Below are 26,666 nucleotides of genomic sequence, written 5' to 3'. Positions count from 1 at the left end.
CGGAGGAGGGATGTTGTTATGTTGGTTAGTTATGAAGGTCACATAGTCTGAGATGGGAAACCTTTTCTGTGAAAGGCCAGTTGGTAAATAGTTTAGGCTTTGTGGCCTCTGTTGTACTTGCTGATCGTGCCCTTCCAGTGGGAAAGCAGCCCAGAGAATATCTAAACAAAGGGGTGTGGTGGGTTGCAATAAAACTTTATTTACAAAAACAGGAGGAAAGCCAGATTTGGCCTGAGTGCTATAAATTGCAGACGCCCTGCCCTAAATGATAATCGATCATGCACAAGACTGAGAATGCCAAAATTAATGTTGAAGTTGGCATTTGACTAGTCAGCTGTCCCCAGGCCAAAGATGAAGCCAAATAGCAGATTTTGGCAGAACACGGAGGCCAACCTGAACCACAGCTCTTCCATGATATATACCAGTATTAATATTACAAAATATTTGGAATGATTAATAACTGTCAGTCTTGATTATGTTTGGGGAGTGGAGAGGAGGCTAGGGTAGGGATACTTTCACTTTGCATTTTACATCCTTGTTTACTCTGTGAACTTTTTTATCATGTATATTTATTACTTTAAAACAAAGTCAAAGAACATTTCCTCACTGAATGACTTGGGATACATAGAATGAGAAAGTTTGCTGTTTTGTATCAAACAAATATTTGCTATCATGGCATGATAAGTATAAGATTAAGATTAGCTGGCCTTCTGAAATTCCCTTGTGGTGATAGTATGTTGCAACTCTTATATTAGGAAAATTTGACTTAATGGCGTTTTGGTACATGACAGTCATTGCAAGATCAACCTAGGATGCCAGTCCATGTGTTCAAAAGGCTATAAGAAGCATAAATCAGGAAAATATTGGACTAAATAATGTCAAAAGACATGAAAAAGTTAATTCAGTTCATTCATTGTTTCTTCGCTTCTCTTACCACATTGATCATATTCTTGATTCAACAAATTTTTACCAAAACCAACTTTATGATTAGTGATAATAATGTGCTGCAAGGCAGAATACTTATTAACAAATCTTGGAGAAATATTAGTGACCAAGTATCTTGAGTACTTATAATGAGCCAGACACTATGCTCAGTGCTTACCATGGGTTATAATAAGCAATACTTGCAACACCCCCCTGAAGTATGTGCTAATATTTTCCTCATTCTACAGGTGACAAAAATTAGGCTTAAAAAGGTTTACAATTTCGTTCACACAGTATCAGTAGTTCTGAGATTCCACCCTAAGCAGTCTGATTTGAGTCCTTCCTCTCACTCTTGATATTTAAGCCATGCAGAGAGGATGGAGTGGATAATTCAGAAAGCATCTCAGTTCGCTGCGGAATCCACTCTGTGACTTCCCAGTGCATTAGGAGTTGGGAAGGTGGGGAGGGCTGTGAGGGGCACCAGAGTCACCTCCCCAAATGTTATTGGCTTAGAATACTGAATAAAATTGGCTTTCCATTTCTGATGTAACATTATTTGGGCTCCAGTAGAAAACAGTACCTTTCAAAGTATCAGTACAACTTGTTTAGATTTTAAAACTGATGGGCGTTACTCTACCTGCAGATCGAAGAGTAACTGTAATCAAACAGTCAGCTTCATCAATGCAACGTTGTCAATTCCTCCTGTAACCTAAACATTCTAACGTAGTGAAAACACTACAAGGTTTCTCGAGATGTTCGGGAATGCCAATAAACACACACTCGGCAGCATGCTGCCCTTGGGTGAGGGCCAGATGTAACCAAAGCAAAGAAACAGCAAGCAGGATGAGAAGGACGGACGGGCCGAGAGCTGAAGCCAGGAAAGGGGAGCCAGAATCTCATCTGCCCGGAACCGAGCGACACGTGCAGCTGCAAAGAGGAGATAACGTAAACATTTCAACAAGGAGGTGCCCTCAAATCCTTGAAAGCCTGTGTTTACTCTCTGAATGACTGAAGCCCATAGAAAGATAATAGTCGTAATCCAGCCAGCAGCACGCTGCAAGCAGTAGGGCTGTGTGACACAACCAGCCTGCGAGGTCCAGGGCCCAAGGTCTGTGGTGGCTCCGTGAGCTCTTACATCGTGTTTGAATGTTCCTGTGTCTTTACCTTTTTCTCTTTCTGGTGAAGTCTGGCTTCTTGACTCAAAACAAAGTACTGGAACTTACAAATAATTTACAAATTCGATTTCCATTTTTCTTGCCCAAGATCCAATTTCTTCAGAGGCTAAAAACTGTAAATTCATCTAATTAATCTGAAAATCCAAGGTAATTGGTATGTGAATGGTGCCATGGACAAAAGTATAAAGATCACCAGATATTTCCATATTGTCAAATCAAATGGACACTTAACTTTATTTCACGAAGCAATGGACATTTTTAACCCCTTTTTCTTTCTGGAGACTCTTTTCTCTTAGCTTTCACCACACCTCTTTAATTATCTAGATGCTTTCTGGATTTAACATGGACCAGATGGACACCAAGCACTTGAAATTTAAAAAGTTCAAAACTGAACTCATGATCTTCTCCCCCAAAACTCTCTTCTTGAACTCCCTCTCTTTCCACTATACTTGCATCTACCCAGCTACTCAAGCCAGAAAGTGAAATCCCAGACTCCTCCCCACCCTCATACGTGTGTTCCATGCAGGTTCCTTTAGGGCTCCTAGAACACTCACTAGCAGTTGCAAATGTCCCACCAAATTGGGCTCCTATGGCATCTACCTGCACTTTCTCCCTTCACTATGTATCTCACCTGGCCTGTCTCCTAGCTGCCTCCTCCTGGCTGGGTTTGAATGCATTTGGTACTGGCTTTGCACTGCTTACCTTGGCCTTGAACTGACATATGCCTGGATGCTGTCTGGTCATTTCTCCTAAGCTCCTTTCAGGTAGACCTGCAATGACATCCTAGTTCCTATTTATCAGGGGAGGATAATCACGGAGTCACTCCTACTCTTGTTTACACCTCTTATGTCTTTTCCTACAGCTGCTGCCTTATCCACCATCTCATCCCTTCTTGGCTGAAGTGCGGCCAGAGCTACTTAACTGGTCTCCTTCCTCTTATTAAATCATGTCATTCTCCTGTTTAAGATCCTTCCAAACTCCTCAGCTTGACACTGAGAACCCTTCGTCTTCCCTTCCTGCTTGTTATCCCGTCTCAGATTTTATGCTTCCACCATGCAATCCCTGATGTGCCATGGTTGTTTCTCATTTTGCATATTATTAACTCTTTCTGAAATGCCCTACCCTCTTCTCAACACCCACCCTTTCCCCACCAACCGGCAACAACACACACATTACCACCCTCCCACTTGCCTGACCGGTGTCAGCCAGGTCACCTATTTGATCAGCACCACCCACAGTCTGGGCTGGATGCACCCCTAGATCTTCCTGTATTACCCCTGGCTTAGGTTACACTAATACTTATCAGACTATCACAAGCATATATATTTTAAAACTAATCTATCTTTCCCACTAGATTGTGAACTTCTGAGGTCTTGCATCTGCAGAGCTTAACACAGCTTTCGGCCTATAGTAGGTACTCCACATGTGTCTGTTAAATGAATAAATAAGTAAGCGACCTGAGTAAGGCAACCGTATGAGAGGAACAGCTAAGTTGTGCACTGTCTGCATTCTGTGCTGTCACCTATCTATTTGTTTGGGCTATGTGCAAAGAGGGGAAAGAGATCATGCTGGACAGCCTGGGAGGAATTGGAGGAAGGCTTAGATTCACGTCCCAGGAAACTGAACACTCATCTAGTGGTGGTGGCAAAGAGTGAACCAGGATGGCATAGCCAAAGGGTTATATGTGTCTGGACACTCCACCTGCTCCAGCTGCCTGAACGGAGGACAGGGGGGCCTCCGCGAGCTGGTGCACCTGTACCCATCCTGCTTCTTCAGCATCTTCTTCCAGTTCATTAATTTGCTCAATCCCCACTATTTCACCTTTAGTTCAGATCTTTCCAAGAACATGGGCCTCCCGGTGCTAAGGGAAGGAAGGTGGCATCCGGTCCCAATGGATACAAACACCAGAGTCCTCACCACCTTTTCCATAGTACTGATATCAGGGGCCCCCAACCCCATGGTATTCAAGAGCCACATACTTACATGGGACCATGTGCTTGGCCCTTCACCAACTCTGTAGTAAAACCATAGCATACAGACATGCCATAGTAATATCCCTTTAAACTGAGGTGACAAGTAGATTCCTCTTATGCAAAGGGAGAAATTCTCTAGGAGAGAAGACAACTTTTAGATTTGCCTAGTCTTGTGGGATATATTCTTTTGCTAGGATGATTATAAAATGTTTAAGTTTTTAATGGGAAATATAAGCACAAGTTTCAAAATTTAAAAAAGAGTTTACAATGATATTGTTTCCTTTCATCCCTGGCCCACAGCTATGACATTGCCACCTCAACAGCAACCAGTTTCTTACATGTCTTTCCAGAGGTGTTTGATGCATTTCTTTCTGCATGGACACACAAATGTCTGCACACGTGCATGAAACACACACATCATGTATGATTTGATTTCTAAAAACAGTACGGACTCTATTTTAAGTGGAAGCCACAGAGTTCCATATCATCTTGTCATTTCTGGCCTCTGTAACACAGTGAAGCACAAAGGCTAGGACACACACTTGGCGCTGGCCTGCCCCACCTGGCCTGGCCCCAACGCCCTCAGTCAGCTGGGCAGCATCTCTTGCCCCAGCCAGGAGGTAACCTATTTGGCTGCCTATTTCCAATTTAGACCAGATGCGAAGAAAGTAGGGCAGAGTATTTGTCTTTTCTAGATCAAATGTGTCTTTTCAAATGAGAGAAAAATGTGCCATGGAAGAGTTTCCAAATTGAGGTCTGTTTTGATATATTCAAGCAAAGTAGCAAAGTGGTGAAGGTGGCAGACATGTGGGATACAGGTGGTAAAAAGAAAAACATTGCAACAAAACCTGCACACACAAAGGAACAGATATACACTGAAAAGAAAAGATTAGCAAGAATACGAACATTTTCCATCCCCATGATTGTGAGGAGTGTAGAAATGTTTATTTGTTATCTCTTTAAAATTCCCTTGTCTGTTGGATCCCATCCATTTCACTTTACTCTCTCTGCCGCTGGCCGATCCTGTGCTTGGTGGGCCAGCCTTGATTGGCATGTCATTCCAATGTGGCCACCTGGGACTGGCCACGGGGTCTTCCCTATCCCTTGCCCCACAGTGCACCACGGACATGCCTCTGATCTGCGGCCAACTAAATATTTCTGGATCGCCTGCTGTGTGTGGCAAGCCCATTAGATAAAGAGGGGTTCTTGCTCTTGCTGGGTTTGTGTTTTGTGAAGAGGTTGGAGTTGCAGACCTGCTGTAGATTGGATGCCCCCCCAACCTCATTGAGGCTTAATCCCCACTGTAACTGTTGACGGTGCGAAATCCTATTCTGGTAATTGAAAGGTGGGGCCTTGAAGAGGTGATTAGATTGTAGGACCATGCTGTAGTGAGTGGATTAAAAATGGTGGTCAGGGGTGTGGATCCAAGCACTTTAAAAGAAGATACATGAGAAGTTAGGCTGTCTCTACGCCACCATTTTCACAGTGTGTTACTCTGCCATCACTGTTGCCACCACCAAGGCCTTCATCAGCTGTGTTTCCTGGACTTTGGACTTCCCAGACTCAGAAACTGTAAGCAATAAATTTTGTTTTCTTTATAAATTACTCAGTTCCAGGTATTTTGTTATAAGCAAGAAATGAACTAATACAAGACCCTTGTTGTCTTTTAACAGGGGAAGAAATAGCCAGACTCATAAGCAAGGTAGAAAGAAGTTATATGAATGTGATATAGTTCAAGGAGTGTGCTGCAAAAATCACCTAGCTCTCTTAGAGCTGGGAACTTGGGCTCAATGGGGCAGGGAAAGGGGCTCAGAGGCAAAACTTCCAGCTTGGGCAGAGTTTCTCAGAATCACTGATTCACCATTATGACTGTCATCTGAGACTGCTCTTTGTTCCCCTTTGGCTTCTCTGTTTACAGATTCTTGATTTTTCGTATTTACATTCAAGGTTTGGACCCCCAAAGGTGAAAAACATGTTGGAGGCTGCAGTGCAGGGGAGAAAGGGAGAGAAAAGGTGCTGAACTCGAGGGCAATTTAAAAACAAAAGGAAAAGCTTTCGAGTTGGGTAGGGCAGGCAGATTCCTCTGCTGATAAACTGGGTGAGAAGACAGAGACCACAAAGGTTAAGAAAAGCCTGCATGAGGAGGCTAGTCCTGCTACACCTGACTGTGAGACCTCAAGAGAGACTCTAGGGCTTTGGGGCCTTAGTCTTCTAATCTGAGAAGTGGGAGTTTATCTCTCAAGATGCCTGGAACCTGCTCCCAACTGTTTATAATCTGGGAGGGGTGTAACACAGATAACATACCAAGTTTCTATAACTGTCTCTAAAGCAAGCAGGAAATCTTGAGCATTTTCAATATAAAACTCTTAAAATTGAGGTTCTTTTTCACGTGTTAGCTTGCGTTCTTAGCTAGGTAACTGGCTGGTGTGGAGGTAAACAACAGCCCTTAGAAAGCAAGCACCATTGTCAGAGCAGGCGTTTTAAAAACGCTCCATGGCTCCTTGGTGAGGCATCAGGCGTGGCTCCAGAGCAGCTCCTTTTCGTTCTCTGGTCAAGGGAGGGAACTAACGTTTATTACGTGCTTCCGAAGCCCTGGGCGTAGTAACACCCCCAGAGAGAAGCAGCATAGTGTTTGCATCACCCTCGCCACTCAGATACAGTGTACACTTCAGTAAATAAGAACTGCATAAATAGATCATATGAAAAGCTTCCTCAAGAAGAGTGCAATGAGCACAGCTCCCTAAATGAGCAATGGCACTTTACACTCAGATTACTAAAAATGGGAATAGATTAAACCATTCAGACTTACTTTTACTGTGCTAGTCACAAGCATCCATGAGGAAATAAGCATCATCATGTTCCTTCAGAACCAGTGTCTGAAAGGAAGCCTTGCTCCCTGGGAACACAATCGGCTGCAGTGGAAGAGGGACGAGTGGAAGAGTAGGTTGGTTTCCTGCAAGATGTATCGAAATTTAAAGAAAAAAGAAAAGATATACTAAAACCATTTTTTATATTTAAACACACCCACTCTTACACATCCCACAAAATACTTCTAAGTACCCTTCTGCCAAAGCATTTCAGGTCTATCGACTTCATTTTTTATTCTGACAGTATTTCCAAGAGGCAGCGAGAACCAGGGAATAGCTAAGCTACACCAAGAAGCTGCCTTGCAGGTCATCTGTGTTGAAGCTAATCTTAATAAGCTTAGAGTGTGTGACTTAGCACAGTATATTATATAGAACTATTTACAGAATCATTCTCAACATTCTTGAGGTGGTAATGATAGCATTTATATATAAAGCATAGTTTTACAAAGTATTTTCATACATATCCACTGGCTCTGTGTGAGGATAACAACCGTGGCTTGCTCAAGATGACCCAGTCAGTAAATGGAGGAAGTCAGCTCTTACAAGTGCAAAGTCTATGATCTGCTTTCAACAAGCCATTACTTCGGTGTGAAAGCAACCAGAGCCTAGCTTCTGGGAGATTCTGGCACTTTCCAAGCACTTAATAAATATTTGTAAATGAATGATATATTGATAGAAGGAAGGAATCCCTCACTTACCACTAGTATTTTTAAAAAGGAGTCCTAGAGATTCTTCCCTAAATTTGGGGTTCATGGAATAGTATGAATTTCACTGTAATAGATTTTTCATCAGTTCTTTCGAAGAAGGAACAGTGACAACGTTACAGCATTGCTGGGACTAATGCTGTCTATGTACTCACGATTTGGCTGCTTATTTTCAAGTTCGTTAAGGAATGAGTTAGTGCAGTACTAGGAATAATAGTGCCACCTAGTGACACTTGTAGTTATTGTCTCTAAAATTGCATACAACTGTTAAAAAAAAGATTCACTTGAGAGTGCAAAGAGGGCAATCTGTGATCTTCACCATTTTTCTACCTAAGAAACCTTTTCTCAAAATTTCAGTATGTGTTAAACCTTCACATACTTATACAGATTTCCCAGATGATGTTATTATGGGGCCTTTCCACATCAGATTTTTCAGTAGTTTATATGTTTATATTCCAAAGACTGTTTCTTATATTTTAAAACATATCAGTTCTGAGATGCAACATTGATATAACTACTTCTCACGACAGAGAATATTAAATATACAAATTGATTACAGGATGTCCTGACCAGACTCCAGTATTAATTGTTTAACTATGAAATTATAGGTTTAATGTGAAGCACCCTATCTCGGTCAGAAAGCTTAGAAGCTAGACACTGTCTAATTACATAAAGTTGAGCAAGTCAAGTAACTTCAGTAATTCAGTTTTCTCACCTGTAAAATGGGTTAATAATGCCTGCCTTATCTACTTCCCAGAGATCTGAGGATCAAACGCAGTAACGAATACTTTTAAAACTGCTCTACAACGGTTAAGAAACTAGTGGTGTTATTTCCAATCATCATTTTCCTGGGAGGGCAGGTTCTGGCGCTAGACTACCCAGGCTCCAATTATGGCTTCACTCCCCTCTAGTTGTGCAACCTTGGGCACTTATTTCTCTGCTCCTCAGTGTTTCGTCTGTAGAAGAGAGATAACCTACAAAAAGAAAAAAAAAGGGCAGCAGTGTGACATGCTTAGCACATAGCAAAAGATCAGTACATTTTTAACCATAAGATTACACACACACACACACACACACACACACACACAAACAGGACGGCCATGGGATCAATTATCTACTCGGAAGATCATCCCTAGGTGGTTCCCAAAAAGAGAAAGATATTAAACAGAGTATTTTCATCATCATTACTAGTATTTATTGGACACTAAAGAGGTACAATGTCTTGGCCTAGGTGCCGTACAGTACTGGATTTTTCAAAGATCTTTATGGATAACATAGATGAAAGAGAATGGAATATGTCAGGTAAACATGAGGCATTCAAGGAACAGCTAAGTTTTTTTTGTTTTTAATCTTGAAAACTTTTTCCTCCCAATTTTTCAAATCTGGCTTTAAGCAGAGCAATGAGACAAATGCAGTTACAACCATGCCTGGGATAGTGACACAGCAGGGCTGGACGGTAGGCATTTCACAGCCATCTCCCATGACCCAGGTCCACGCTGCCCTCATCTTGTCTGGTCAGCAGTGACTGGTCTTGCTTCCACACTCCTGCCTCTCCATTCCATACACAGCAACTCTGAGTTTTTGAAAACATAAGTCACATTTCTTCCCTGCCTGAAGCCCTGGTTTTCACAAGACTCCTTAGTAAATACCATCCTCATGTTGATACCGTCCTCCTGCTCCCCCAATGCCCCTGCCATGCATGCCTTGGAGGAGCTGTCCTGAGCAGACAGCTTCACCCTGATCTTCACATGGGAGCCCCTCTTGTCATTCAGATCTCAGCTTAACATCTTTGAGGGGCCTTCCCTGACCACCTTCTGCACGGGTGTTCGGTTCTCCAAATAGTATCTGTCTGATCTGTGTTTCTTGCTAGACAATGTGAGTCCGCGAGGACAACATCCACGTCTGTCCTGCCCCACAGTGGTCCTCAACATTTAGACTGTACCTGGCACAAAACAGGTGATTGATAAGTAGTGGCTTAATGATGATCCAGGTTTCCCCACTATACTTTTTCCTTTCCTTAAACATACAGCAATTCTCCACCTGGTTCTGTGATATTTCATGGTGACCTAAGCTTCTAAGTGGAAAAGGGAACCAGATGTAGATTCTTTGTACTTGTTGGGCCTTGCATAGGAGCTTCAGTTTTTCTAAAAACTTCAGCTCTATCAATAAAAGTAGGACGAATACTTCATGGGCCATGAGGATTAGGTAATAAATGTGAATGCTTGTTATGAACTGCAAAACACTGCACTAGACCACAAGAGTTGAACTGCTCCCTCATTTCAGAGATGATAAAAAGCCCAAATTATTACAGCAAGTAAACAGATTAGCCTACTGCACCAAGCTGTAAAGCATGAATGTTAAACAACAGATAAATGCACCGATTTTAAGCAGATAAAATAGAAATACAGCACTTTTAGGAGAACAGATGGGGAATAATTCGGGGAAATTTTTTTAATGAATTTTTTTCCTTTAGATTTTCCTCTTACTCATATTACTTGGCCTCAAGGATTTAAAATGAGCTCATAGCAGCCTTGTCTATGTCTTTCAGTCCTTTCCTAGTCTATACTACATGAACTGCCATCAAATATACAATAGCATTGCTTTTGTCTTTTTTTTCCACCTGGGATAGAATTTTCTGAAATTGTGTTCAAATAATCAATTACCCCAATATTAGTTTAAATTTCAATAATGACTACAGAATTATAACATAATGGAAATGTCTTGACTCAGGTATTTGGGGCTTTCATAGAGACAGCACTGTGGTTCCAATACTATAAGCTCTGAAGTTATATGCCCTACGTTGGAATTGCAACTCTCACTAATAGTGACTGATCAATTACTCAACTACTCTGAACTCAGTCTCCCCACTTGAAATACAGGGCTAATAAAAAATCTATCTTATAAGGGTGTTGGAGAATTCAATGAAAGTTGTATATGTGCAATGTTCCACACACAGTAAATAACTATTCTTTTCTTCAGAATTTTGCCTCAACTTCTTAAAATCTTAGATCAATAAAATGCTTAATGTTTTCCCAGATACATTCTGTATTTATCATTTAATAGTTTAAACATGACTTACCCAAAGCCTGAAAAAAACAAAGGCATAACTAGTTTACTGCATAACTATGTTAAAGTGTACTTAAAAGTTCTGAAGAACACTGTCCCATATATGTGAAAAATCAGTTTCCAAAAATGTATTATGTGAAGCTGAAAACCTGAAAAAAGGACTAATCGTAACTACCACTCATTTGTTTAACTTGCCATCATATTCCATTTGAGTCAGCATAATCTTCATTTCAAATAGTACTTTTATTATATAAAAATGTAAAAATCCAGCTGAATCAGAAATACGGATATATTTTCCTGGGCTTTCACATTTGTTGATTTTATTCGCAATCTCTTTTTCAATACAATTCACAACCTCATCCCTATTTCCAGTCTGATTATACAAGTGCTAAGTGGCAGGAAGGTCTAGAATAAATACATCCAAAAAAAAGGCAAAGCTGTGAAACTAAACTGCATGCAACAGGTTCTGTGAAGGTGGGGGAAGTATCTGGGAAATAAAATAGAGTAAGAAAACATAATTGGAAGGTTTTAGCTGAAGTCCTTTCAGTCATCCTTGTCTTTTGCTCCATGTTTAAGGATGCGCGTGAACTCAATGTAATTGAAATTCCCCTTTTTGTCAATGGGTGCTTCTCTGTACAGCTCATCCACTTCCTCATCTGTAAACCGATCTCCCATGGTTGTCAGCAGCTCTCTCAGGTAATCCTCCTGGATGGTGCCTGGAAGGCATTAGGAAGAAGGGAGTCATGAATGTTCTGACACTTCAATGGTTCATTTCTAAATTGAGTCAATCTTACAAAATATTTTCTATACGGACAAACTAAGTTGGTAAACTAAGGCAATATGTAACTATATCATTGTTTTCCAATTACTGTTAGAGCTTTATTAATATTAGGTTAAATCATGTTAAAAGCTCAGAAATAGGTTATATGCTTACAAAATTAATCTTAAGCAAGTATTTTCTAGGAGTAAATAAAAAAACCAAAACGCTTCTATTTCAGAGATATAAAAAACAAGCAAACAAAAAGGCAGCTGCACAAGACAAAAGGCAGTGCTGCCAGGACCAAATATGCATGAAGGATGCGTGGTGCTGACAGGTGGAGGTAGAGAAGCAGGACGGAGGGTGTGAGGGAGCAGTGAGCAGGTAATGTGTACAGTGAAGCAGGTTAATGCAGAAGGAAAGGGGAAATAAAGCTGAAGAAAGGGAGAAAAATAGAGGAGGAAGAAAAGTGAACAACTAGCCTTCACACACTTAAAAAAAAGGTTTCTCCATAGGTGCACTAAGATGAAAAAAACTAAATAAGATTTTAACAATTGTTCATGTTAGTTAATTATACTTCTTAGTGAGACTGAATATCTCTTGAAGAGTAATTTTCATTGTCTGAATAATTCTCCCTTTGGTTTTCAGGAAGCTCATAATCAAATTCAAAGATTAATAATACAAACTGTGTAGCTTTATGTCCTTGCCATTCCTGATCATACTGTCCTTCTACAAATAATAGAAACTATTATTCATTTCTAAAAAATTTATATTTTAGTAATTTAAAAAAAAATTTCCTAAAAAGTGCTTCACACACTCTGGAATGGGGCAAAAGCACTCACCAGTTGCTTCTTCATCAAAGCAAGCAAAAGCATTTCTGATGACATCTTCGGGATCTGTGCCATTCAACTTCTCACCAAACATGGTGAGAAACATGGTGAAATTGATGGGCCCCGGGGCCTCATTCATCATGGCATCCAGGTATGCGTCAGTGGGATTCTTCCCTATAAGAATTTACATTTTAACATTTTAGGACAAAGAACTAATTTCGATAAATAATTATTTTGCTATTGTTATACTCCTCAACGTACTTTTAATTTACATCATCACTTGAAACTAATTTTTTAATTAATTTTCATTAAGAATATTTTTAAAAAGATAATTTTTAACAACATAAAAAATGGTTGAAATATTATTATAAAAATGCATTCTGGGATTAGGTTGAATGTTGTTCATTCATTAAGACTTTATGTCAACTTTCTCATCACTATTTTTCATTAAAAACAACAAAAACCTGAAACTGAACCAGGCAATGCCATATTACTACATCTTGAATGTTGATAACGTTAAAGGTCCATCAGGGGAGTCGTTTCAATATCAGTTAGTCAAAAAATCGAAATATTCATATTTCCAACTGTGATACAGTTGCCCTTGAACTAGTATGCTTCCAAAAATGTATTTATAAATTGGCCAATTAAGTTAAAACTATTAGGTTGGTTTAGAATTGAGAGTTTATTTTGAACAATGTTAGGTACTATTAGGTTGTCAGATATCCCCAAGTGCTGTTTACACATGTTGCTGAGCTTTAGTTTTGCTTAGTATTGTTTGCACTGGGAAATCTTAATCTCTGACAACACTTCTTTTTTTAGTACAGTGGTGAGGGAACTCCCCTGACACTTCCCTAGGAGTTGGGAGAAATCCCCCTGGAATGGCTAGACACAGTGGAATATCTGCGAGGCTTCATGATGTGGGAAAGCAGCACTGAATGAGGGGTCTGGAATACTGGGTTTGAATCCCAGTTCTCCCACTGGCTGTGTGAACTGGCAGGAGGTGTCAGAAGTGGGATTCAAACCCAGTATTCTAAACGCTTCAGTCAGTGCCACTTCTGTCTAGGGTTTATTATTTTTTTAACCTATAAAATGGACTGGTTGAAGCTGGTATCTCAAAGGTCCCTTCTAACATTAAGTTTGTATGATTCTACATGAAAAGAACACTTATTAGTCAGATATTTCTATCTAAGGAAGCATCTCAAAATTATACCCAACTAAGTGCTAATGATAGTCAAATCTAGAATTATAGTTCAATGGTAAATTTTAATCCTGGGAATTTGGGTGAAATTTAAATACCATGTTGGCATCTATTTTACTTCATTTACAGTCCTACCTCATTATACCTACTGTTAAATGGTGAACAAAAGCAATGTCATTCTGAGCCCCACTTACCATGTTGACTTCTGCTTAACCTCATTCTTTTGTTTCACTGGCCAGTTATGCCTTATCCTTAGGACACATGTAAAGGGAACATAGGTTTCAGGGAGTGAGTGACTTATTATAGCAGGTGGTGTCAGTGGTCTGAGCACTAAAATCACAAGACCCCCTCATCTCACTGATCACAAGACACCTGGTAAATCATGTTATTGCCTTATTTTTCTTAAGATGTTTCCTTGAAGTTATTCTTAGTAACAGGCACTTTGCTATGTAAACATGTCTAACCTCAGAGAGTCAGAGCTCTCACCTACTGGCATCTGATTCTTCACTGTGTCCAGCTTTCCTGTAAGTCACCCAATTCATAAATATCTGTGATTACCAAATGGACCTGGCTTCTCCCTTCTTCAGTCTCCAAGTACCTTCTCAATTTGGAGGGCATTATACTTTAACCCCCTCTTCATACATCTACTCAACATATTAATAATAAAAAAAAAAAAAAACCCAAATTAAACTCAAGATTCAGTGAATAAGTAAAAGTAGCTAAAAAAAAAAAAAATCTACTTTTCTACCTTCAGATTTAACCCGAATCTCTAGTAGCAATTTTTTTCGGGGGGTGGGGGGGGTGGGAGGTGGGGAGGAACTACAACCCAAAGGAGTCAAGAAAACTCTACGGTATGAAAAAGACATAGGGATTTAAAATGAATTGATTTAGGGTAAGCATCTATGGACCCATTCAAGGTATCCAATATGACTTGCTGATTTGAAAGGTAAATAAAAAGTCAGCCTCTTACTCTATACCACTGATTCATTCAACAAATATTTATTGAGCATCTACTATAAGCAGGATATGGACTTTAGCATTCAATCTTTGGAGCAGAGCTAAGTCCCTCAACTTTCCAAAGTGGACTTCTTCATTAGTGACGTGCCCCAAAGAGTACACTCAGTTAGCTATTCTCAATGTGAAAACCCTACAATTCAAAAACTTAGTTCAATATTTTGATTCTACTCTCATTCTGGAGAAAGGAAATGTTGCAAAATGTTAACAATCGGTGAAAATAGGTAAAGGACGTATGGGTGTTTACTATACTGTTCTTTCAACTTTTTTATAGGCTTGAATTTTTTTAAATTTATTTTTAATTGTACACATCTGTGGGGTAGTGTTGTTTCAATACACACATTTGGAATAGATAGCATATCCATCACCTAAGCATTTATCTTTTCTTTGTGATCATGTTCAAGATCCTCTCTTCTAGTTATTTAGTAATTCACAATACAGTATTATTGGCTACAGGCACTCTGGGGCACCAGAACTTACTCCTCCTGTCTAACTATAACTTTGTGTCTGTTAATCCACCTCTTCCCTTTCTCCACACTCCCCGTTCCTTTTCCACAGGCTTGAAAATTTTCAAAATAAAACGTCAGGATAGGAACAAAGCTTTAATCATTTTGTGGACATTAAGAGAAATAAACCAACCACCACCACCCCTCTTGCTTTGCCCTGTGGCTCCATGCGTTAGCTGCCCCTGTTGGCTCGTCAGCCAAGCAGCAGAAGAGCCTAGAGTGCAGGGCCCAACTGCAGGCCATCCGTGACCTACTCGCCCCACTCCACCACCCCCACTCCACCCCTGATTCTTTGGGCTGTCAGGGACTCATCTGCTTGCTTTACTCCTAACTGTAATATCACTGTTCACTCTGGGCAGAACACATAGGACCTTCCCTCCCTTCCTTTTCAAAATCAAAACAAACAACAGTAAAATCATATAAGAATAAGTTAACACCCATATACCCAAAATAACAGATGGCTGTTTAAGTATTTTTTAAATCTTGTATCTTTATATTTTCTTTAGTTATAAAAAAAATTATACATGATATTGTGAAAGTCCCCTTTCCTGTGTTCTCTTTTCCCGTAGCACTGCCCTTCCTCCCCAGGAAAATCATTACCACTTGTAACTGTCACTTCATGTTTACAACCTGTCCTCAATCTTTATTAACTATGCTATATCATTAGCTATACACGTTAATTGAAATTCTGATACTTTGCTTCCCGGCCATCCCCTGGCTTTCCACCTACAGCTGTAAAGTATTAGCTAACAGAAATGTAAGCCCACTTGGCCACAGTACCTACCAGGTCCCCACCCCTGTGGGCTTATGTCTGCCCAAGCCCCAGTATGGCACCTCCCACACCTAGAATCTCTCAAAAGGCCTTTTGACACAAGGAGAAGAATATTTGCACATCACACAAAAAAGATCCAGAAAGAGGTGAATTATTATTTTTGGGAAAAGGCATATAAACAACATAAAAGTCTACCTAGAGAAGCAAGCATATCATGCAAATCTTCCTTGTCGATGAAACCATCTCTGTTCTGATCAATCATGTTGAAGGCCTCTTTGAACTCCTGAATCTGTGACTGGTCAAACATGGCAAACACATTGGATGTTGCACGCTGAGGGCGCTTCTTGGTGGTCTTGGTCTTTGCTTTTTTGCTCGACATGGTGGCTGTTTAATTCTGAAGTTAAAAAGAAGAAAACATAAAACAAAAAAGAATGCATAAAACATAAAGCAAAAAGAGAAAACAAAACACCTAAAGTTAGTGACAAAAATATCTTAATATAGAATTATTTCAATTGTGTAGGAATAAGTATACATCTAAACTTTACTTTTACTGTGACAATTAAATGGCTGGGAAACAAGCACATTTTTGAAACAGAAGAGAAATTATTGTTGTACTTTTCCCCCATATTTCATGGGACCAATTTTCAAATGGGAATTCATTTAAAATATGTAACAATGGCTGGCATTTACTGAGTACTTACTATGTGCCAAGCCCTATTATGAAGACATGGGGCTCCCCCAAGAGAAAGGCTCCAACGTTGACCTCTTTCTCTTACAAGGATTGTCCCATTTCATCCTCACAGTAACCCTATGCAATAGGTATTCTTATTATTTCCATTTTACTATCAATATAACATAACCTCTCTGACCCTCAGTTTACTGTACATCAGTAAAACAACTGGTAAATATAGGTAAAACGTGATATCTACTTTAATGCAAGGTGAGAACTGAATGAGAGAACGTGCATAAAGAGACTAGTATAGTCAGCATATGGTACATTTTCAAAAGCCCCTCATTTTTAAAAAATATCACCAAAACCTACTCTTTCATCTTGCATCCCTTCTAGCTGTACCTACATTTCCCCTTTTCCTTGAAAAATCTTTTAGAATAACAGTCTAATATTATCTCCATTTTTGCATCTTCTCAATCACTCCTCCATTCTCTGTAATATGGCTTTGGTGGTAGCCTCCAACACTCTACTGAAAGCCTTCAATAATTTAAACCTCAAATAGAATAGACACCATTTTTTTAATCTGCAGTTTTAAATCATGTACATAAATAAATAAAACACAAAAATACTGTCAGCTTTGGAGTTAGGAAGTCCTGAGTCAGAATCTCAGCGCCACCATTACTAGCTACATATAAAACTTCAAAAACCCACAGACACTAGAATAACTTTCTGATCCAATGTCTCATTCAATCTTCACGATCGCAGTGTGAGATAGGTACTACCTAAGTTTTTAAAAAAAAAGATCAATGGCTTCGTTGTAATAAAGAATTTAAGGTTGCCCAAAGAAAGGTCTGGACTTTCCCCATGGCTCCTGGGATGTGATCTCTAAGTCTCTGGACGTCCTGCCCGACACCTGCAGTCTTGGGTCACATCAGATAGTGTAACAATGTGATTTAGGGTGGTATATTTGGGTCATCCAGGATTGCCCTGAACTTTAGAGGGGCTGGAGGCTGAGGTCAGCCAGGTGGGCAGTTGATTACATGTATGATAGAGCCCCAATAAAACGCCAGACATCAAGGATTGGGTAAACTGCCCTGGTTGGCAATACTCTGTGCATATGGCACACATCGTTGCTGTGAGGAGTTAACACTGTCCCTGTCTTCACTGGGACAGACAAGTGGAACTCTGCCCCATGTGGATCTTCCCTTGACAGATTTTAATCTGTACTTTTCATTTAATAAACCCTATTTGGAAGTATAACAGCTTTCAGTGAGTTCTGTAGTCCTAGCAAATTACTGAACCTGAGGGTGGTTTTAGGGGCACTCCAACTTGCAACTGATGTCAGAGGTGAGGGTGGTCCTGTGAAATGTTTCCTAACTCTACACCCCCACAGTGTGACAACAGATGACTAGCTGGGTCAGTGGCTGAGCAACAGGATTTTAGACCTTGGTCTTCAGGACTCCTGGTCTTGGGACTTTTTATACATACATGGTCTACTACTTCAACCTAGAGAAACAGCCACAGGGTGTTTTGAAGGCTGGCTTAGTGATGCAGTTTTGAAATACACCAGCTTTAGTGTTCTTGCTCTAACATTCCAGCTCCTTCCCCTCCCCACATACTTGCCTGATTAAATGTTCATTTTCTTCTTCTTCCTGTAATTTAGCTTGTTATTTGACTTTAGTTATATTGAATTTAATTACATAATCAGAGAACAGGATGTGGTCCACAAGTGAGGCACATGACTATGTTTTAATAATTCTTCACATACCAAAACTGTTAAATTAGGGTTCTTCCTCATGCTAAAAATTCTATGACTCTATTTCTTCAAGATATAATAGGTAAGTCAGTAAGTTTGAAGGCAAAAATCAGTTTTCTCTTAGTATCAGCAAGTCATTGCTGTAATAGAGTCATTTAGAAAAACTTCCCAAAGAGTAAATCTTTATTTTAAAAAAATGATCGGTAAATTTTATCATGCTAACTTTACGGTTACCCAAAATATACTGTATTTAAACATTTCTGAAGCTTAGTCTTTGTTCTCCAAGAAGCTGATACCAAGATGGGATTAAACATGGAAGGATTTCGTTAGAGGAGATGCCTGTGAGAAAGAACAGGGAGGTAGCCTGATAAGGCTAAAGGAGCCATCAGATGGTCCGCAAGACTGACCACCAAGTGAAGGAAACAGGGAGGGAAGATTGATGGAAGAGAACTAAGAGCAAGTCACTAACTGGCCCTAATCAAAAATGTTACAGAGCAGGTATTGGCTCAGTGTAATAATGTTTCTTTAAAAAAAAAAAGTTTATTTTTTCCCTCACACTTCATTTAAAAACAGTGACACATCGGGCTGAGCCCGTGGTGCACTCTCCGTATATGGTACCTATAAAAACTACACACACACACACACACACACACACTAAAATATCAGCTGAAAAGTGAGGCAAAGTTGTATCAAAACAATCAATGTGAAGGGAACTCTGGCCCAAAAGAACTACCATCCCCCGTCTCCTTACCTTCTGAGATAAGCATCTTGGCCTTCCCCTCTTTCTCACTTCTACTACTTCTCAACCCACCACAATCTGCCTTTCTCTTCTCTACTGCGGCTGCTTTCAGATTGCCAAATCCAGTCTAAATCTTGAACCACTCTACTGTATTTGACCCTATTTTATCCCTCTTTTCTTCGGAGACTCAGCAGGTCTTGGCCTGGTGCTCAGTAACAGTAGAAATGAATTGTCCCAGGAGGAAAGAGGCCTTGAAGACCTTACACTCCAATGAGGGAAACTGCTAACATTACATCGCAAAGATTGGTATATGTAAAATACTCTATGCGACTTACTGTACCTGAGTTCTCCCATGTTAGTGACTGGTCTTCCTCCATTTTCTTCACAGACTTTTTCTCCACCCACTTAAATATTCACGGTTCCCAGTGTTCTGGCAGTACATGGCTTAAAGTTCTTTTCACTCTGCTTTCCATGGATGATTCATCAACTCTCACTGTTCCGACAACACCTATGACTCCCAAGTCTCCAGGCTTCACCTTTCTCTTGCACTCTGGGCTCAAATATCCAATTGCCTGTGAAAGACACTCATTTGGATATCCTACACCCATGGGAAACAGAATTCTCAAACATGTTGGAAGACGAATTCTTTATCTTCCCCCTCCTAAACTCTCCCATCTTTGTTTTCTCTCAGTCTACCCACTCATCGGCACCTGCCGCCACATCAAGCCAGAAACGTGGGAGTCATCTTCCAAAATCCCTCTCCCTGATGAATCAAACCCTGCCTCTTAAATATTTCTCAGATTTGCTCATCTTCCTTATTCCTCTGCCACCACCCTAAACTGAACCCTCATTGTCTCTTAGGCAGGATATTTCTATGGTCTCCTAACTAGTCTCCGTGCCTCTTGATTCCCTCAAAACTACCCTTCATATTCTAGCCAGAGGTGTCTAAAACATGAATATGTACTAACCATTCCACTTTCCATCTTTGGCTCTCTAGCTCCTAAAGGATACAAATCAAGTTCTTAAGCATGACACATAAGGTCTCTTCCTCTCCCTGCTCTAGAATGATCTTTCCAGCCTCATCTCTAGCCAATCTCTACTTTGTACTTTTCCTTCAGCAACACCAAACTGCTTGTATGTCCCCAAAGCACCATGTAGTTTCTTACCCTGTGCATCTTTATTCTTGCTATTTTTCCAGCACAAAATGCCCTGGCCCACTTCTGTCTTAGGAACAGAGGGTGAATTAAGGTCTACCTAAGTTATAGCTACTACCATTTATACTGAGTGACTCTTGTGCTATGCACATTATGTGAATTAAATGAAACATGCCCCTTCACAAATGAAGAAACTGAAGATCAAAGATATTAAATAACTTGCCCAAGGTCACCTTGTGGCAGGGTTAGAATTCAAACCCCCTTTGTAATAGGTTACTTCTATCTATGTTTTCTACTTTGTACTAAATGTTCTACTTATTCTAACACAAAAGTTTAAAAACTTCCAATGCTATCAATATAATCCAACATTGATTTGTGAGTAGCTACTCTCTTCTAAATTCAAATCCTAGGATTTGAATTTTCAAGTTGAGTTTTCAAATAAATTTGAACTACATGGCAGAAGCCAATATGCAGAACAGAATTGCACAGTGAGTGCATAAATGTAAACGGCACTCCTTGCCACTGTGCAATATAGCAGCCCTGGCTGGGTTTAATCAAGTGGCAATATTTTCTAGCAGTCATGGTTTAGTTTGAAACCTTTACCTAGGACTGTCAAATCAATGTTTAACCTGTTAAGGGTTAAAAAATCAACAACAACCCAACCCTACCCTTAAACTAGTTATAAACAGAAAATATCCATATAGAACATAGCACACAATGTAAGGAATAACCACCAAAAGTAGTAATAACACTTCTTGTTTCCTCTTCAAAATTTTTACCTTATTCTTGTTTTTCTGGGTTTTTTTGTTTGTTTGGTTGGTTGGTTTTTTGCAGCTGGCCAGTACCTTGGTGTTATAAGGCTGCACTCTAACCACCTGAGCTAACTGGCCAGCCCTCTTTTTATCATATTCTTGTTGCTTCTAACATAAAGTGAACAAAAGAATATATGTAGTGTTCATGGAGGTTACATCAAAGGTAGGGATTTAGGAACACTGGCATCACAGGTGGCTGTGGTGTCAACATATTTAGTTGATAATCTGAATGTTTGCAAAGTCACCTGTAGTACTGATATGCAAATCAAACTTGGACACTATAATCATTAATAAGCAGAAACTGTGAACTTCATCCAGCCTACATGGCTTTATCAGAAGCCTGGAAAACATGCTGATGGAGCATATTCTGTCAGCTACCTACGATGTCTTTGATACTCCTTTCAGCTAGCTGTAACCATAAGGCAAGTAAATATGGCTCTCACAGCAGTTAATCTTTAGGGTTTTAACCTTGGCTGCAAACTAGAATCACCTTGGGGAAGTTTAAAAAAACTGATTCCTGGGTCTTAGTCTAGTTTAACTGAAACTGAATGTCTGGGAGTGGAGCCCAGGCATTTGTCTTTTAAGAAGATACCAGGTGATTCCAATACATAGTGAAGGTTGAAAACCACTTAGATCACTAAGTTAACCACTTAGATCACACTGGCTATTTAAGCATCTAGTTCCCCTTAGTTTTCAATGTTGGTCATTGTTTAATGAAGACATTGGAGACCTGGATTCTAATTCCAGTTCTGTCACTCACCAGTTGTATGACCTTTGGTCATTTTAACTCTCCCGAGCCTCATTTCTTCGTCCATAAAATAAAAGGGTTGGGTAGATCAAAGTCATAAATTGACAGCTACCAAATTACATGCAGTCTGCAGGGAGGTTTATTTAGTCTCCACAGGAATGATCTTTAAAATGCCTCTTTTCAAAACTGAATGTTTGCCAACATTTTAAAAAACAATATTTTACATAAAAACCTGAATTTCAGACATCCTGAACACTGTACAATAAAGAATCACTTGACCAACATCCCCAAATTTCTGTAGATAATGAGTATTCAACGAGCAATCCCCACTACTCCTTACGTCTCCTTATCCTAGCTGGTCTTAGTTTATATTACCTCCCTGGCCCCTGAAAGCATCTGAACTGACTCCTGTGGCCACGGTACTAACCAGGCCCCAAGATGGGCCTCAACAATTCTCTTGCCTTGTGCAGTCCCCAACAGTGAAAAGGGTTGACCTGAGGACATTGCAAAATGGTGTGTGACTTTGTCATAATAAACACTGCAGCTTCTGCCCTGCTCTGTAGTGAAGCACTCAATCTGAGGGAGCCAGTAACAGGTTAAGAGGACACTCAGCCCTATAGCAAGGTCCATGTAGCAGGAAACAGTCCTCCTGCCAACAGCCAGCACCAACTTGCCAGACACGTGAGTCAGCCATTGTGAAGGGTGATCCTCCTTCAGATGACTGCAGCCCCAGCTGACATCCGGACTGTAACCTTGAGCCAGAACCACTGGGTTCTGGAATTCCTGACCCTCAAAAACTGCTTATTGTTTTCTAAGGTGCTAAAGTTTTGGCGTAACTTGTTATACACCAGTAGAAAACTAATAAAGCCACTGTTTCCTTGACCTCGTTAATGTTAAAATAGGACAATGCCTTTATTTCACAACTGTAGCCACAGAATTTTAGAAAGCTCGAAGGGATCACAGTCAAGTTTGCACTGGGTAGGGAATTTTCTATTTCTGGTTAGAAAATTTTAACTCCTTCTATTCAATTTTTATACAAGTTCCATGGGTTCCTTTTATAACCGCCACAAAATCACCCCTTCCTCAACATTCCCATCGCCTCTATCCTATTCTTCTAGCTGATATCCCTCTGCTGATTGGCTAGTTCTTGCTTCCTAATTGGAGTTTCCTTCAAAGCTCTGTCCTTGAATGTGCTTTTCTTAAGTACCAGTTGAAAAACTGGTAGCATAAAGGTATCACTCAAAAATGAGGTAATTACGGAGAGGAAGGAGGAGCTGGTTTTGTGAACAAAGGGATGACAAAGAATTCAAGTTTTAGCCGAGATACAGTGGAACGCAGTGGAGATGCCCAGGGGACAGGATGCTCAGGGGGTCTTGTTTAGCAAGGCTGATTCATGAGCAGAGGCACAAGCTGAGGCCCACACACACAAAGGCAGTGAGTAATTCTTGGGCCCAAACCTGAGGTCATTTTTGATTCAGTCTCATCCTCACCAAGGTCTATTAGAATCTTTAGAAATTTCTCATGGATTCCCCTGGTCATTACTGTAGTCAAGACTAATGTTTGTTCTAATTGGGAGGATCAAATGACATGAGCAACAATCAGTCTGAAAACAGCAATCATAAAGAGAATTTAGTATATAATCAAGTTAAAGCACTTCACAAAATTAACCTCACATATTTCATGACATATAATTGTTTTTATGCTGCATATTTAGGCAAAAAAGGTAATCAGTTCTATAAATTATTACAGCTATTTCTTTTAGAGAGCCAAACTTAATTTTTACAGCTTTTCTTAACAACAGGTAAACTTTCCCCCGAAAATATGTATTTTAACACTTACCACATACATTATAATACTGTCATTTCTTTATTATAGGTTTTATGATCACCCCAGTTGGCAGTAAACTCTCCATCCTTTGAACTCCCATATCATTTTGCTTTATTGCACTGAAATTTATATACAGTAAAATGTACAAATCTTAACAATAAGTTTTTGTAAATGTGTACACCCATGTAATAGTACTTCAATCAAGTTACAAATGTTAACATCATTCCAGAAAGTTCCCAAGTCAATCACCCTCTCCCATAGGCAACCATTGTTCAGATTTCTATCACCATAGATTAGTTATGTCTTTGAACTTCTTATAAACGAATCTATACAGTGTATACTCCTACATGCCTAACTTCTTTCACTCAATATAACGTTTGATATTCATCTACCTTGTTGAGTTAATCAGTGGTTCACTCTTTTTTTATTGCTGAATAGTATTACATTGCCATGCAATTTACAAATACAGCATCCCCCCCTTATCCACAGGGGATACATTCCAAGACCACCAGTGGATGCCTGAAACCTCAAATAGTACCGAACCCCATATACACTTTGTTTTTTCCTACACATACATACCTATGATAAAGTTTAATTTATAAATTTGGCACAGTAAGAGATCAACAATGATAAAACAGAACAATATACTGTAATAAAAGTTATGTGAATATGGTCTCTTTCTCAAAATATCTTATTGTACTCTACTCACCTGTTTTGGGACCTCATTTGACCACGGGTAACTAAAACCTCAGAAAAGGGGAGGCTACTGTACATTTCTATGGCCTTTTGCCTTTCCACCTTGGATTGTAGAGTCTAGCAGAGTGTTCCTACATTGCAGGTGCTCAGTAAATACTAGTTAAGCAAATGCATACATAAGGTTCTTTTCTGTTCCAAACAGAATTACATGTACATCTGTTCTTTATAAGGTAGGTTCTGGATCTGAATTCCAAAATAAAGCTCTTCTCTATGACCTACCCATGGTTCAGCATGAACTCCACTGGTCTCTTCCCCCAAAAGATCCTTAAAACAAAGCTAACCAACTACCCCTTGCTCCATACCTGGAAGAAACAGTACTAACAACAGACTATATGTGATTGAATACTAAAGATGTGCCAGGCACTGGTCTATGTGTTTCATATGTATTAACACATTTAATTATCACAACTTATGATACAGGTACTGTTATCCCCATTTCTCAGATGAGAAAATTAACGAAAAGAGAATAAACAACTTGCCACACAGCTAGGAAATGGTAGCGCTTAGGGCCAGGATCTGTACTCAGGAAATCTAGCTCCAGAGCTAGTCCCACTGGCCTCCGATATCCTGCATACAAGCAGCTGAAATTCACTACCATAAAAATGTGGACACTTAGCTGGGGATAACAAGCAATGCCACCACATAGCCAATATGTGAAATGAGGAAGGAAGATCCTAATCAAAGATGCTGGCAGATAGGGATGATGAAACTCATCCCTACATATCTGGTGTCTTTGAATCTTGGGAGAAAGGGAAAACCAGCCCCACTTAGGGGCTCTGAATCTTCCTGTCTTTCCTAACCTTAGCAAGCCTCACCTGGGATCAGTCCTTCAGAAGTTGCAGTTCATTACATCTAAACTCAGTCTCAATAACGCATAAACAAGTATCATGCCAGCCATCACAGAAGTTGTTTTATTCAACAGAGTTGAACAAACAACAAGCTGTGCACTTAGTTATAAAATCCAGGAGGGTCCATCTGAGGCTTACAGAGAAAATGGGTGCACCATAAGAATTCTTCAAGTGGCTTTGGGCAAATTATCTCACCTGTGTTTCAGTTTCCCCAATTATAAAAAAAGGGGCAGGGGTTCACAAGATAATCTACAAGGTCCTGCTGAACTCTGAAATGTTATGATTCTTCTCTTACCACAACATCATTCCAAATCCATCCAACAAAAGCTGCCAAACTAATCCTCTAAACACCACTTTCTTCATATTACTCCCTTAGTGAAGAATCTAAAAAGACTCTCTAAGGCCTCTTACGTAATCTTTTATTTCTGGTCAAGTTTTCAAGACACCCATAACAAGGCCCCACTTACCTACCCACCTACCTACTCTTGTTTCCAACTATTATTCGTTACAGTTCTGTTCCATTCGGGCTGGCCTCCCCAGTTTCCTCTCCACATGACACAATTCCCACCTTCTGAGCTTTTGCTCTTGTTACCTCCTCCCACAGCTCCATCCAGAAATACTAAGTTATCCCTTCTAGGGCTGAATTCAAGACCTTCAATCAGGTCACGATTCTTTTCCAAGGAAGCCTTTCCTGATTTCTGTTATCTGTCCTTTTTTTCAATCAACAGGAATGAACTAAATCTTTGCAAGATGCAAGATACAGTGAGAATTGAAACTCCTATGGAAATCATTATACTTTAGCCTACACTAACCACGCACCCCGGTACGGGCTCTCTAGTCGTTTCCTCGGACACCTCACCTTAGGAAAGAGCCATGCCCTAGAAGGCTCTTGCACCCCCTAAAGCATGTGGGGCGCAGAGCAGGTGCTGTACACGAATAAGCCCGTTGGTCCTAAGTGACTGGTTTCTGCAGCGGGGCCGCCGGGAGGTCACAGGCACCAGGTGTGTGCAGTCATCCAGGTGACTCAGGGCCGGCCCACGCGCTGCAGGGGCCCCGGCCACCTCTTCCAGCGGGGCATCTCCCCGGCCGGCCTCATCCGCCCTGCAGCTTCCCGGACCCTCGATCTCCAGGCCCGGGCCTCATGGCTGACCCTTCTCCTCTCCCCTCCAGCCTGCGCCCACTTCCCAGCCAACCTGACAGGTCCCGCCGCCGCTCGGCCGCCTTGGGGCGGGGTCCGGCCGCAGGCGCGCGGCAGGAGGGGACCGGGAGCGACGGATACGGCCCGAGGGGTGCCGCGCGCTACTCACCCGGTGCCAGACACCAGAAAGGGCACTTTCCTGCGCGAGGCGACAGGCGACGGGCGACGGCGACGAGCGCGGGACCGTGGCCGGACGGTGGCGGCGCCGGCACTTCCTGCCTGGAGAGGCGGGGCGGCAGGCGCACCGGAAGGCGCGGTGGGCCCAGCTCGCGCTGGGTGTGGCCCGAGTTCTCGCGCGCGCAGAGCCGTTTCGGGGGTCTCCGAGGAGCGCGTTCCCCGGGCCCGAGGCCGCGGCCTGGTTGGGGGTGTTCC

At 40.8% G+C, this 26,666-nt stretch overlaps 1 protein-coding gene across 2 annotated transcripts; it reads right to left on the bottom strand.

The window, feature by feature from the left end:
• Positions 1-8,815: 8,815 nt before the first annotated feature.
• Positions 8,816-26,523, bottom strand: LOC134361585 (myosin regulatory light chain 12B). 2 transcript variants are annotated; one of them, XM_063076620.1, is made up of 4 exons: positions 26,404-26,523; positions 15,982-16,180; positions 12,309-12,470; positions 8,816-11,425 (listed from the first exon to the last, which is right to left on the bottom strand). In XM_063076620.1, the coding sequence occupies exons 2-4, from the start codon at positions 16,163-16,165 to the stop codon at positions 11,253-11,255; spliced, it is 519 nt and encodes a 172-aa protein (XP_062932690.1). In that variant the 5' UTR covers positions 16,166-16,180; positions 26,404-26,523; the 3' UTR covers positions 8,816-11,252. The 2 variants fall into 2 exon arrangements, with proteins under 2 accessions (XP_062932690.1, XP_062932692.1); XM_063076622.1 differs by lacking the exon at positions 26,404-26,523 and adding an exon at positions 19,292-19,387.
• Positions 26,524-26,666: the final 143 nt, after the last annotated feature.

Source organism: Cynocephalus volans, chromosome 13 (assembly GCF_027409185.1).
Source record: "Cynocephalus volans isolate mCynVol1 chromosome 13, mCynVol1.pri, whole genome shotgun sequence".
NCBI lineage: Eukaryota > Metazoa > Chordata > Mammalia > Dermoptera > Cynocephalidae > Cynocephalus > Cynocephalus volans.
The sequence above is the reverse complement of the archived record's forward strand: the minus strand, read 5'-3'. Positions and strand labels throughout refer to the sequence as shown.